This window comes from Oncorhynchus clarkii, chromosome 8 (genome assembly GCF_045791955.1).
Source record: "Oncorhynchus clarkii lewisi isolate Uvic-CL-2024 chromosome 8, UVic_Ocla_1.0, whole genome shotgun sequence".
In the NCBI taxonomy this organism is placed as follows: Eukaryota; Metazoa; Chordata; class Actinopteri; order Salmoniformes; family Salmonidae; genus Oncorhynchus; species Oncorhynchus clarkii.
This window is the reverse complement of record NC_092154.1, coordinates 33,901,633-33,914,117: the sequence shown is the minus strand read 5'-3', so window position 1 is coordinate 33,914,117 and position 12,485 is coordinate 33,901,633. Positions and strand designations below refer to the sequence as shown.

The 12,485-nt window shown below is 42.6% G+C and overlaps 1 protein-coding gene across 3 annotated transcripts in view; it reads left to right on the top strand.

Annotated features, from left to right (window-relative positions):
- The window catches only part of LOC139415311 (leucine-rich repeat transmembrane protein FLRT2-like), a 117,935-nt gene that overhangs the window by 20,756 nt on the left and 84,694 nt on the right, over nucleotides 1–12,485 (top strand). Inside the window, exons 1-2 of one of the 3 annotated variants that reach the window (XM_071163350.1) lie at nucleotides 2,384–2,842; nucleotides 5,102–11,039. The exons of 1 other annotated variant lie outside the window; for it this stretch is intronic. In XM_071163350.1, coding sequence (XP_071019451.1) covers nucleotides 5,584–7,599 — 2,016 coding nt within the window. In that variant the 5' untranslated portion in view covers nucleotides 2,384–2,842; nucleotides 5,102–5,583 and the 3' untranslated portion in view covers nucleotides 7,600–11,039. Of the gene's footprint in view, nucleotides 1–2,383; nucleotides 2,843–5,101; nucleotides 11,040–12,485 lie in introns of those variants that run through there. One more of the 3 variants, XM_071163349.1, reaches the window with a different exon arrangement.

Genomic DNA, 12,485 nt, shown 5'->3' with positions numbered 1-12,485 from the left:
CTTCGAGTTGACTTTTCTTGCTTGGGCGGCGCTCCAAAGGTGCACATCGCATTAGTGCCGTAGGCGCAACATTGCGTTAGGACTAAAAATGTCAGCAAGCACTGGTGACAAAACACAGCAGCATTCTGGTTTTCATGGCATTTCTCTGCTATTTCGAGACTAGCTAAATCTGCAGCAAGGGCAGAGAAGTGGTCATATCAATATTTTTTATTTTTTATTTTTGTACATTTCAGAAGTGATATTTGGCTGTAAGGCTAGCATGAGGGACAAGAAGTAGCTAGCCGCAAAGAGGTTTGTTTTCAGAAATGTCTGCTAACTGTGTATGCTGCTAGGTATAACCAGCTAGTTACTAGCTAGTTCAATTTCTCTCACAATTCTAAAGCCAATCATTTTTTTAATAAAAACAGCATATTATTGACCTGAAAGGTTAGTTGTGCTAGCTTATCCAAGGTCAGTGACACATAGAGAAACAATATACTGTCTACCTATGGGAACAACTGCAACCTTTTTGCAAGCAACATTACAAATATTATTGAAATCAAATAAAATTAACCTCATTTTTTATTTTCAAACTAAATTACAAGGTTGGATTTGCACTAAACGATTGTATATGTCAGCACTTTAAAAGCATGTACAAAATCTGGTGTAAGGTTTGCCTTACATACATTGTCTACTGGTATCATTTTACATTAAGAACATGTAAATTATCTACATGTAAATGTGTGAGTTTAGCTATTCTCTGCCTCAGCTGACGGGTGTCCATAGGCCAGTAACAACATAGCATGGCAGCAACACAACAGCACAAAACATGGTACAAATATTATTGGGCACAGACAACAGCACGAAGTGCAAGAAGGTAGAGACAACAATACATCAAGTAAAGCAGCCACAACTGTCAGTAAGAGTTTAGATTTTTATATATATATATACTGAGAGAGCGTAAAAATCAAATAAAACGATTGGACATCTTACAGCTAGACAAAAATAAAATGTTAATTTGTGAAAACAACACAGCGACAGAACCCCTTTTATTGCAGGGTTGTGATTAGTGATTAATCAACACTGACACTAGTTCATTTTGAATAATAGCTTAAGAAATAAAACAAGTTTAAACACTTCATATTTAAAGAATCAATACTTCAAAATGTACAAAAAAGATTGTCGTAGTCATAGACTGTTCTCTCTGTTACTGCACAGAAAGTGGTACCAGGGCGCCAAGTCTAGGACCAAAAGGCTCCTACTCCCAAGCCATAAGAGTGCTGAACAATTAATCAAATGGACACCCGGTCCATTTACATTTTTTTATAATGTCCTCTCACAAAATGACTTGCCCAATCCAGTAGCCTACACTTTCCCTTTACTGACAGCCAGAGCTGCAATTTTTGTTTTTAATTTACAATCATTCATCAAGAACTCTAGCTAAACAGGTGTAAAGTCAGCTACCTAGTTAGCTAAATAGCTGCTCAGTTGAGTTAGCCTACAAAGTGGCCCACTGTAGCCAGCAATCTAGTTGGCTAGTGAGCAAATAATACATTGTTTTTTAACATTTTATAAATGAATTTATTGACTTGAATAGGTTTTTGGGCATCCAACAGCCATGTGGATGAGTGGAGATGAGGCAAAAAGTGTCACCAGAGCGGTTTAGAATGTGTTTACCAGCATAATTCACTTTCAATAGAAAAATATATATGAATCGCAAACTGTAGGCAACACTTGATAACTTTAAAATGAGCATGAAAGGGTGTGCAAAGCTGTCATCAAGGCAAAGGGTGGCTACTTTGAAGAATCTAAAATCTAAAATGTATGTTGATTTAATTAACACTATTTTGGTTACTACATGATTCCATATTTGTTATTTCATAGTTTTGATGTCTTCACTATTAATGTACAATGTAGAACATAGGCAAAATAAAGAAAAACCCTCGAATGAGTAGGTGTGTCCAAACTTTTGACTGTAAATGTAGACAGAATTAAGCATAGAGGTCTGCCGTCCTGAAAACCGAATAGAAATGTGAAGTGAGCATGGAAATGTAGGCTACTTTATCCAGGTCAGTCTAGTCGTTGCGTTTTGGACCATTGCTAATAAACTATTGTGTATAGGAAAACTATATAGTGACAAATGCGTAGGCTGAATATAAAGTTCTCCAGAAAAACAAGAAAGTTGAAATTCCCTGAAAACAGAGAAAGTATGAGGGCAGCAGTGTTGGGAGGAGCAGTACGTGGCTCCTAGCCATCTCTCTCCGAGCTGCACCGGGAGACGCATTCTTTATTCAGGGAAGGGTAGGGTAGGAGGGACCTGAGCGACGATGGGAGAGGGAGAGAAGAGAGCGAGAGAGAGAGAGAGAGCGCAAGACAGAGTTGAGCGGTGCACTGCACACACATCACTATCAACGGAATTCATTTTAGCAAACATCTCTCTGGGATTCCGAGCATAGAAGGCAAGTTTATCGTCCCCAAAACAACCCGGATACCTTGGCAAGTGCGTGTTCACTGTTTCGAGAGAAGTCGGTGCTGCCTCTGGTCCATATAGTCCCACTCTCCCGCTCGAATGCATTGCCCAAGGTTTTGAGGCGGGCTGAGCTGAGTGTAGTCATAGGTTGAGCTGCATGCCCCGGAATTGCAGAAAAGTGCGGACAGAGCAGAAGATTGTTCCCCGACTCAGGCAGCATGTTGTCCGGTAGACCCACGGGTGGCATGGCGCTTGGAAGCGATTCGCACAAACAATACCGAATGGCGCTGGATCATTGCGCACGGTCATATTCTAGGATTGCATGAAGGATAAAGAAAAGAGTTGAACATGGTACAGGGGCATACAATGAATATGGATAAAGCCTCGTCTAAGGTAGGCTACAGTAGCCCAAATGTTTAATAGCAGCATAAAGGCTATATAAACAACTATACTACAACTTATTTAAATAGTTTATATAGAGTTCTAGGCTGTATGAGTAGATTGAACTAGATTAGATTTATTATGGATATATATACATAGATGCACTGCCATTGTTAAGAGCTATGGTGCTAATTTTATTCCCAGCCAAACTGATGCCTAATATATTCTATTCTCCTCACAACCCTCTGCTATCTCTAAAGGAAATGTGGTCAATTTGTAAATTCTCAGTTCGTTTTCTATCGTTTATTTATCAATCCATTATTAGATGTCAAAGATCAATGCTTAGCTACAAAGCGCATTGCTTTAGATTTTTGTTTTTCTTCAGAGAAAAGCAAAGCCTCCGTTTTCATTTGCAATCTCAATGCTCAGCACGGCTCTCAATCCCTTTTGTAATAATTCATTCAATTGAACACCACTCGCTGGGCTGCCTTTGAAGTAGCCTACACCTGATCCGCTTCTTATCGCCTTTTAAATAGCCTATCCTTTTAAAAAACTTTTAATTGCGTTTCTGTCGTTTAATCCAGTCCTAATCGGATTGAACCTGGCCTCAACCGAAAAACGTTATTTTATCTTTTCACACATACACCTTGCTCTCTGCCCATGTCGTTTTTGGGTTTGGATACATTAAAGGGCAACTTTATTGTGTCCATAGGATAATTTTGTTTAGCCTTGCTTAGATGTATTTTTACTCCACAATTCATTCCAATGTCCACAGTCTTTATTTATGCAGCTATAATCATTTGAGATGTTTTTGCTGTGGCAGCACATTTATTGCAGCTTGTGGTATCTCCTTATTTCCCCTGAAGCTTATTCTATTAAATGTAGCTCCTTTCAATTTAGAAAAGTAGATCACAGATGTATTTCATATTGTTTTGCTTCATCCTTATAAGTAGCAGTGGTGCCACATCTCACCACTCATCAACCTATAATTGCAGAGAACCTTAATCTCCCCCTATGCCCATACCTCCTATCCTATATGACCTACGCCCTCTATATACAATTCAGACCATCAAACCCATTATTTTTAAATGTATGGGCCTCTTGAGCATTGACATGTGCAGTGTTCCTGTTAAGTTAAAAGCACTGGTGACAAGCAGTATCTTTCAATCTTCTGGATAGAACATGTGTGATGGGCAACTCGAATACTGGGATGTGGGGAGCTGAGGCCTTACTGTAACTGGGTGGCCTTGTGCCCACGCTAAACCTCTAAACCATTTTGAGAAATAGTCCAGTATCGATCATTTATCACAGGTGGAGGAGCTAACTTATTTTCCAATCCCATTCCATTTGACAGGCTGTGTTTGTCACTCTGGGATTGGTATAAAGTCCCACTATACATCCCCCACCCCACACACTCCCCTTTCATTTCATTTTTGCGGTGCCTTATATCATGTATATGTGCTGGAGATGGTTGGTGGTTTGTCTGGCCTACTTATGTAATGTGCATGGTGCACCTTAAGAGGTAAAACAACACCTCTCTCTGTCTACTGTAAGCACAATGTGTTCATCAGCTCTAACTTCAAAGCACTGTCTGCTCTAACAAAGGCAAAGAAAAAGAAGAGACTATTTTCACACAAGTCAAAGGGCTGCCCAATAAGTCTTTCAGGCAGTATTTTTTGCTTTCAGGCAGTATTTTTTGCTTTCGGGCAGTATTTTTATCTCCTTTCTGTTGCTTTTTCTCATTTTATGTCTCCGTTATGTCTAATTTATGTTTCAGACAGTTAAAAATAATTGCAATGTGTGTATTAGTGTGTAGTTCAGCACTGAGGCATTGACTTGTTGTTGTAGAAAGCGCAGAATGTCCATGCTGTTCTAGCAGCTATTATATTCTCTCCTCTATGACTGAGAGGAAGGAATGAAAGCCCCTTTATGTCTGCTAAACCGGATGTGCTAGAGCGCTCCTGCATTTTTATCAGATGGTTTGAAATTTTGAAAGAAATAGCCTGTGCATAAATTTCAAAGGTGTCAGTGTGTGTGGATCTCTGTGCGGGTTAAGTATGATTGTGTGTGTGTGTGAGAGTGTGTGTCTACGATCTATGTGTTTATGGGTCTGAATATGTATGTGAAATAGAGTCATTTTTTCAGCCTTTGTGTGCACGTGAGTTATAGACAGCTCTTTTTTTCTCACGGAGCGAAACAGACCACCCCTGAACCGAACCCCCCCCCCCCCACCCTCCATTTATCTCACCTTTCTTTTGTCTTGTGGAACAGGTCTCTGGATCCAAATGTCACACCACCTGGACGCTGCCCCGGGCGGGGACCAGCAGTGTGTGACGTTGACAGGCGTGTGGCGAGGAGAGGAGAGAAGGAGGTCCCGGACACGGTAGCTCTCAGCTGCGACTTGGCATTAAATTGGCCCAGGCTTGGCCCTGTGCTTTGAGGAGGAGCTGAGATTGTGGAGCCCTGCCATGGTCTAATATATCAGCATGGATGGAGTCAGAGTCAGCTTCAGTCAGAGGACCTGCTCTTCCTAATGCGACACTCTTTCCTCTTAAAGCTGAGGACTAACCAATTACAGGGGGATTAAGCCTAACCCTATGGCTTCCTGTTCTACCACCCCGCGAAGAAGTGAACTGAGCATTATCAAACTATTTTAGGGGATTTACTTCATCGCCTTCAATCCTTTTCCCTTTTTAATAAATTTTATTGTGTGTTGCTTTTTAAGGCCGTTCCCCTCCTTCTGTTTTTCCACTATGGAGTTTCAGGTCAGGCTGTGGAATAAAAATTGGGGTTCATTTCTGCGTTTCTGGTTGACAGTCCTCCTGAGCCTCAACTTGCACTTCAGCCGCCCCGCAGCCTCGTGCCCGGAGGAGTGCCGCTGCGACAAAACATTTGTTTACTGCAACGAGCGGAGCCTGACATCGGTACCTCTGGGGGTGACAGAGGGCTACAAGATCCTCTACCTCCACAACAACCAGATCAACAATGCTGGGTTCCCATGGGAACTACACAATGTGGCCTCCGTGGAGACGGTGTTTCTCTACGGCAACCAGCTGGATGAGTTTCCTCTCAACCTGCCCAAGAACATCCGGGTGCTCCACCTGCAGGAGAACAACATCCAGACCATCTCCAGGGCTGCCTTGGCCCAGCTTCCCCGCCTAGAGGAGCTCCACCTGGATGATAACTCCATCTCTACCGTGGGGGTGGAGGAGGGGGCGTTCCGGGAGGCCGTCAGCCTCAAGCTGCTCTTCCTCACCAAGAACCACCTGAGCAGTGTCCCCATTGGTCTTCCGGAGGACCTCAAGGAGCTGCGATTGGACGAGAACCGCATCGCCATCATCGCTGAGGAAGCGTTTCAGAACGTGACGCGGCTCCAACGCCTATTGCTGGATGGGAACTTGTTGACGGACGAGGGCGTGGCCCCGGGGACGTTCCAGGAGCTGTCCACCCTCCGGGAGCTGGCGCTGGCTCGTAACTCTCTGACGTTCCCCCCACCCCTCCTCCCGACCCAGTCCCTTGTCAAGCTCAGCCTGCAGGATAATCAGATGGACCATATTCCAGTGATGGCCTTCTCCGACCTTCAGAGGCTCGAAAGACTGGATATATCCAATAACCAGTTGCAGACACTGACACAGGGGGTCTTTGACGGCCTCATCAGCCTCAGACAGCTCACCGTTCGGAACAACCCGTGGCGCTGTGACTGCACTGTCAAATGGGTGGTGGTGTGGCTCAAGTCACTGCCAGGCTCCATCAACGTGCGCGGGTTCATGTGCCAGAGCCCCGAGAGGGTGCGCGGCATGGCAATCAGAGAACTTACCCTGGATGCTATCCAGTGCTCAGGTGGGACAGACCTCCAGCATGACCTCTGGCCCACCCTGCGCTCTACGCCCCCACACCCCCAACTCCCCACCACCGCCTCCACCACCTTCCTTACCACCGCCATGACCACTTCCATCCCCATCTCCACATCCTCCTCTTACCTCACATCGCCCTCCCTTCCCCCTGCCCTGCCTCCCCACCCTGCTGGACCCCTGCCCCCTTACGAGGATCCCCTACAGATATCCTTCCACGTGGTCAACGCCTCCTGCATCGATGTGAGCTGGGCTTCCTACTTCACCGTTACGGCCTACAAGGTGACCTGGGTCAAGATGGGCAAGAGCCTAATGAGCGACGTCAGCCGCGAGAGGACGCTGAGTGGGGACAGGCGGAAGCTAAGCTTGACCAACCTGGAGCCAAAGTCAGTGTACCGGATCTGTGTGTATGTACTGGACACCCTCAACTCCTACCGCCCAGGTGAGGATACAATATGCTCAGAGGCCAGGACCAAGTCGGCCTCATCCAACTCCAATAACAACAAGGCCACAGGGTCAGAGCAAGCCCAACAGGATGCCCACTCCACCCTCCTTTTGGCCGGGGTGATCGGTGGGGCCGTCCTGGTCGTCCTGGTAATACTGCTGAGCCTGTTTTGTTGGCACATGCACAAGAAGAGCCGCTCGGAGTCGTCCAAGTGGAAATACAACCGGGGCAGGAGAAAAGACGACTACTGCGAGGCAGGTACCAAAAAGGATAACTCTATACTGGAAATGACTGAGACCAGCTTTCAGATAGTCTCGCTGAACAATGAGCAACTTTTGAAAGGGGATTTCAGGATTCAGCCCATCTACACACCCAACGGAGGCATCGGCTTCAGAGACTGCCACCTCAGTGACAATAGCTTAGCCTACTGCAAGAGCAGCAATGTTCCCAGCACCGAGTTCTGCCACACGTGATGCTTCTCACAGGATATTCCCACGCTGGTTGTCTGACAGAAAGAAACAACAAAGTAGTTAAATATACTGTACCATATATATTTCCAAGTTCTGTCTACGATGTAATTTATACTGTGGACAATAATGTGGAATTCTATCTGCAATCTTTTTTATTCTTAGTAAAAAAAGGAATACATATGTTTTTTTTTAATCAGCGGGATTTAAATACAGTAAGTGGTTTTTGCTCAAGTATTCTCTGTACATAGACATTTGTACAATATGGCACGCTGGGTTGGTTCTGACGAACGGTGTCCTGTCTGTCAGGTTTTTGGGTTGTTGGGCGCTATGAGGGCTGGGATTCTTTGCTAACCACAGAAGCAAAAATATGGCCTTTGTGCAGAGCCACCCCCTCACAGAAACACTAGTTAAGATAACACAGTGGTCTGGGAAGTCTGGGAAAACTAACACTGCTGATTAGACTGCAGTGGAAAATAAGCACTGGTGGTATTTTTTTTAAGAATCAAAGTGCACTTCCTAATGCAACAGAGAGTGTAAGCAGCCATTCAAATGAGCTTTTTGTGGAAATCCCATCAGAGGAATGGGCACACTTTTCAACACCCCCTTTTGCCCTCACAAGACTAAGTGAACACGTTTGAATGTGGAAGGGATGGGAGGAAGACTACCTTAACAGGACTAAGTGAACACTTTTCAAGGTGGTAGGGATGAGAGGGATAATGCCGTCGCTGTTGGATATAGATTTGCCTCCAATGATACAGGAGTTTTTTTCTCCAGTTGTGGCCACTAGGGGGCATGTTTTCTCAGTCAGTGTAGAGTAGAGCGAGGTACAGGTAGTCTAAGAGATCCCTTACCTCCAGCATCCCATGAGTCCATTACCTCAGATGCATTACATTACTCATTCTCAAATGGCATTGTTTAGAGTATTAATGGTCGCGGAGCTACTTATGGAATCATTTAAAATGAACAGTGCTCAGCTCTGTTGTTCAGCGGCTAAATGATACAGATATTATCATGGCGGAGGTCCACGAGGTTGCGTTGCGTGTCTTGTCTTTGCCGGGTGGTGTCTGCCGCGATGATGAATGTGGAGGAGATACACTCACAGTTATACATTCCTCTGCCTTTCTTAAGTCCTTTATTGTTAAGTACTCAAATGAAAATTGAGTGAGTCAGAATAAACAATCAAGGCGTTTTATCTGTTATCTGCTTTACAATGTGTTGATAGAAGGACTTTCCTACTGTAGCATGTGATGTGTTTTATTGTCTACATGGGATTGACCACTCTATTGATTGATTGATTGATTGGTTCGAGCTACACGTTCATCGTCAATTCCAAACCATGTCGGCTCCCAGTTAGGAATGCCTGGTGCCACTGAGGAGTCTTTGTTATGCACTTCTTACTCAGACTTTATTTGCTTTGACAAGATTTTATTTTGCAGACCGAGTTCAAAGAATCCCCCCCCCCCCCCCCCCCTCTGCCCCGCTCATAATCCTCATCCGAAAAAGGGAGAAAATATGCAGACCTTATTTTTCACTTCGCCGTTCGAATCACAAGCTGGGAAGAGGGAGAAGAGTGCGAGAGAGAGAGTGAGGGGAAGGTCAAATGACGAGAGTTAACCATTCACAGGGCACCAAGTCACTGGGTTAAATACAGCGTAAAACCACGACATTGCATTGGTTTGGCAAGAATTTGAAAGTATCAATAGGAAATACAATTTTTAAGGGTGGAACTCTCGTTTTGTGCTCGGGTGTTAATGGACGTTGTCTCTCTTTGAAGAATTGCCATGCCAGTGCACATCTGCCCTTAGTAATAACTCCTTTAGTAGATCCAGAAATAGTAGGTAGGGAACTTATGACGCAATAGACACTATAATGCCATTATTCACGTTGATGCTTAAGCTTTCATGTGTGCTTTCATAGGGTTTTGAGTCAAATTTATATTCATACATCAGAAATACATTTGTGTCATTTAGAAATAACAGTTGCTCTTCTGTGGTTATCAAAGGGTCTCCACTTGGTCTACGAACGTACACATATCTGTTTATCAGCCTGTGTTAAACCCCCACCAGCGGAAGCTGACCTGAAGTCAGTTTGATACACATTAGAAGTTACGTTACGTCCAATAAACCCCACTGGCGTAAACTAACCTAAGGTCAGTTTGACACTGCTACATGGCAAGTTATGTAAAACATCCCACCAACATTTACTGACCTAAGGTCACACTGCTACATGGCCGTAGTGCTTTAACAGGTTGTGCATCCACTGAACACTTCATCCTACCTGCCTGTGGCAAAGTCGGCCTGTCTGACAATAATCCCATACAGCAAAGTATCTTTATTTTCATTAGTGATTAGGATTTAAATGTAATGTTAGTATTTCAGGCCAACCTGTTGCAACACTTTTCCCCAAATTAAAGAATGTTCCAAGAAGTGATAGAGGTCCATTTATTGCCTTACTTTTATGCAGTACTGTACCGGCTAACTGCACTTAGTTTGTTCAAGGACTTTTTCAGAGAAGAAGCAATTTATAAACTGTGAAAGAGACAATGGCAGTAATTGAATAGTTACTGTATGGAAAGCACATATTTTCATATTGGTGAAAAAACTACGAGTGACAGACAGCAATAGACCCAACACATAATTAATGAAAGCCTGTTCATTCGTAACGACGCCCTCGAGTGGTGCTGGGTAATGATACAAAGTGACTGAGAAGCCTTGTTGTTTGTTTGTGGCAGTACATTACTCTAAATTCCCTCCCTCATTTGAAGAAAGTACACAAACGCAATGGCGTGACCAATGGAATTAGACCGAACACATTAGAGAAAGAGGGAGAAAGAGTGAAAGAAAAAGAGAGACTGCAACCTCTGTTTGTTACTGTTTCAGGCTTTGATAGTAACTTCCTTTAAGCTCGTTCATTCTCATTGGAATAATTATGTTAAATCACTGAGAGGTTAAAATCAAAATAAGCACCAAAGTGAATCAAAGTGAACATAAAAGTCTTCAGAAAACTAGAAGTCTTCAGCAAACAATTCATGGGTGTTTGAAGTAATGACATTTTCTGTGTTTTGGATAATAAACACTTTCTCTTACAACTGCTGGGTCGAATTAATGGAAATAATATGAACAACGACAGGTTATTTGTTCATGTATCATTTAACAGAAGAAAGTATGCGGAAAATTAACAATGCATGTCATTTGGCTTGGGGTTCTCGGCTATTATGGCTTTTCGTTTCGACATTGAGTTGTTTTGACTTTAACAACATAAACTAATATGCTACTTAGGAACCAAAGTTACATTTCTTTTCTCATGATAAAATATTGTTGTTGTCCCATGTATGTGCCTTGAGGTTAACTTACGATGTAAAGTCCTTGAAACCTTTAAATGTTTTTGCACAAAATGTAAATATAGAAGTTAAGCTTTTTGCAAATAAAAGAGCCATTATGTGATATGTGATTTGATATCATTCATTGTCATTTCAGTCAGAAGATTATAGGCCCATTGAAACATATCATTAACACTCCCCTCCATATTTATTTGGACAGTGAAGCATTTTTATTTGTTTGGCTCTGTACTTAATGTGACAGTATTACCTTTTGTTTGAGGGTATTTTCATAAATATCTGTTTTACCATTTAGAAAAGAACACACTTTATGTATTTGGACAAATTGACTTACGGTGTATTAAAGTAGTCAACAGTTTAGTATTTTAGTCGCATATTCCGAGTACACAATGGCTACATCAAGCTTGTGACTACAAACGTGTTGGGTCGCAAAGATCATACCCCCCCCCAAAAAATGCTAACATCCCATGTTATTGGTAATGGTGAGAGGTTAGCGTGTTTTGTTGTAACCTCTATAACTTTCTCACTCATCATTTTTCACTATTTTTCTTAGTCATGGCATTGTCAGGACTAATTTAGATTTCAGAAAAATCCAATTTACAGTACTCCAGTCATCAATCACCAATCAGTTCCTATTGAGCAAAATCTAATCCGAATCAACCAAAACAAGATATAAATGTATCCAACAAGGTTGTAGAGTCACAAACATGATGTAGTCATTGCGTGCTATAAATATGGGATCAAATACTACACGTTTTACTGCTTTAATACACTATAAGTGAATTTGTCCAAATATTTATGATTTCTTCAAATGGGGGTTTTAGATATGGGCCGGCAGGTAGCCTAGCAGCTAGAGCGTTGTGCCCGTAACCGAAAGGTTGCTGGATTGAATCCCCTGGCTGACAAGGTAAAAATCTGTCGTTCTGCTCCTGAACAAGGCTGTTAACCCACTGACTTGCCTAGTTAACATATGTTTATGAAAATACCCTCAAATTAAAAGGTGATTAAAAGGTGACATCATCTACTGTCGCCTCATATGAAACATTTGATTTCAAATCCAAAATGCTGGAGTATAAAGCAAAAAAATAACAAATCTTCAAAAGTCAAAATAAATAGGGAGAAGAGTGTATTTTAGATGTCAATCGATGTACTGAAGAGGTACTTTTCCTGGACTTGTACCACTGACCTTGTTATCCTGCATGGGGCTGTGTGTGTGTGTGTTCTGGATATATCTACAGAGATATATACTTATTCTTATTTGACCTTTCCATCCACTTAGTCTTACAGTGTGTTACCAATAGTTATCCGTCACATGTCACAGTATACTGCTTAGCTTTCAGTTGAACACAGTACTGTTCAACACAAGTGCATCCCTATTTAAATGCTATATTCCTATCCACAATGTAATGTTTTTTTTCTCAACAGAAATCTAACATTCCTGCCCACTTCTCCACAATGCCTTTACAACACATTAGCCTCATCTTAATTCACTCTGACAATTAACCACACACACCAAACGTTATTGCTAATGACTCGGATATCCGTAATATCA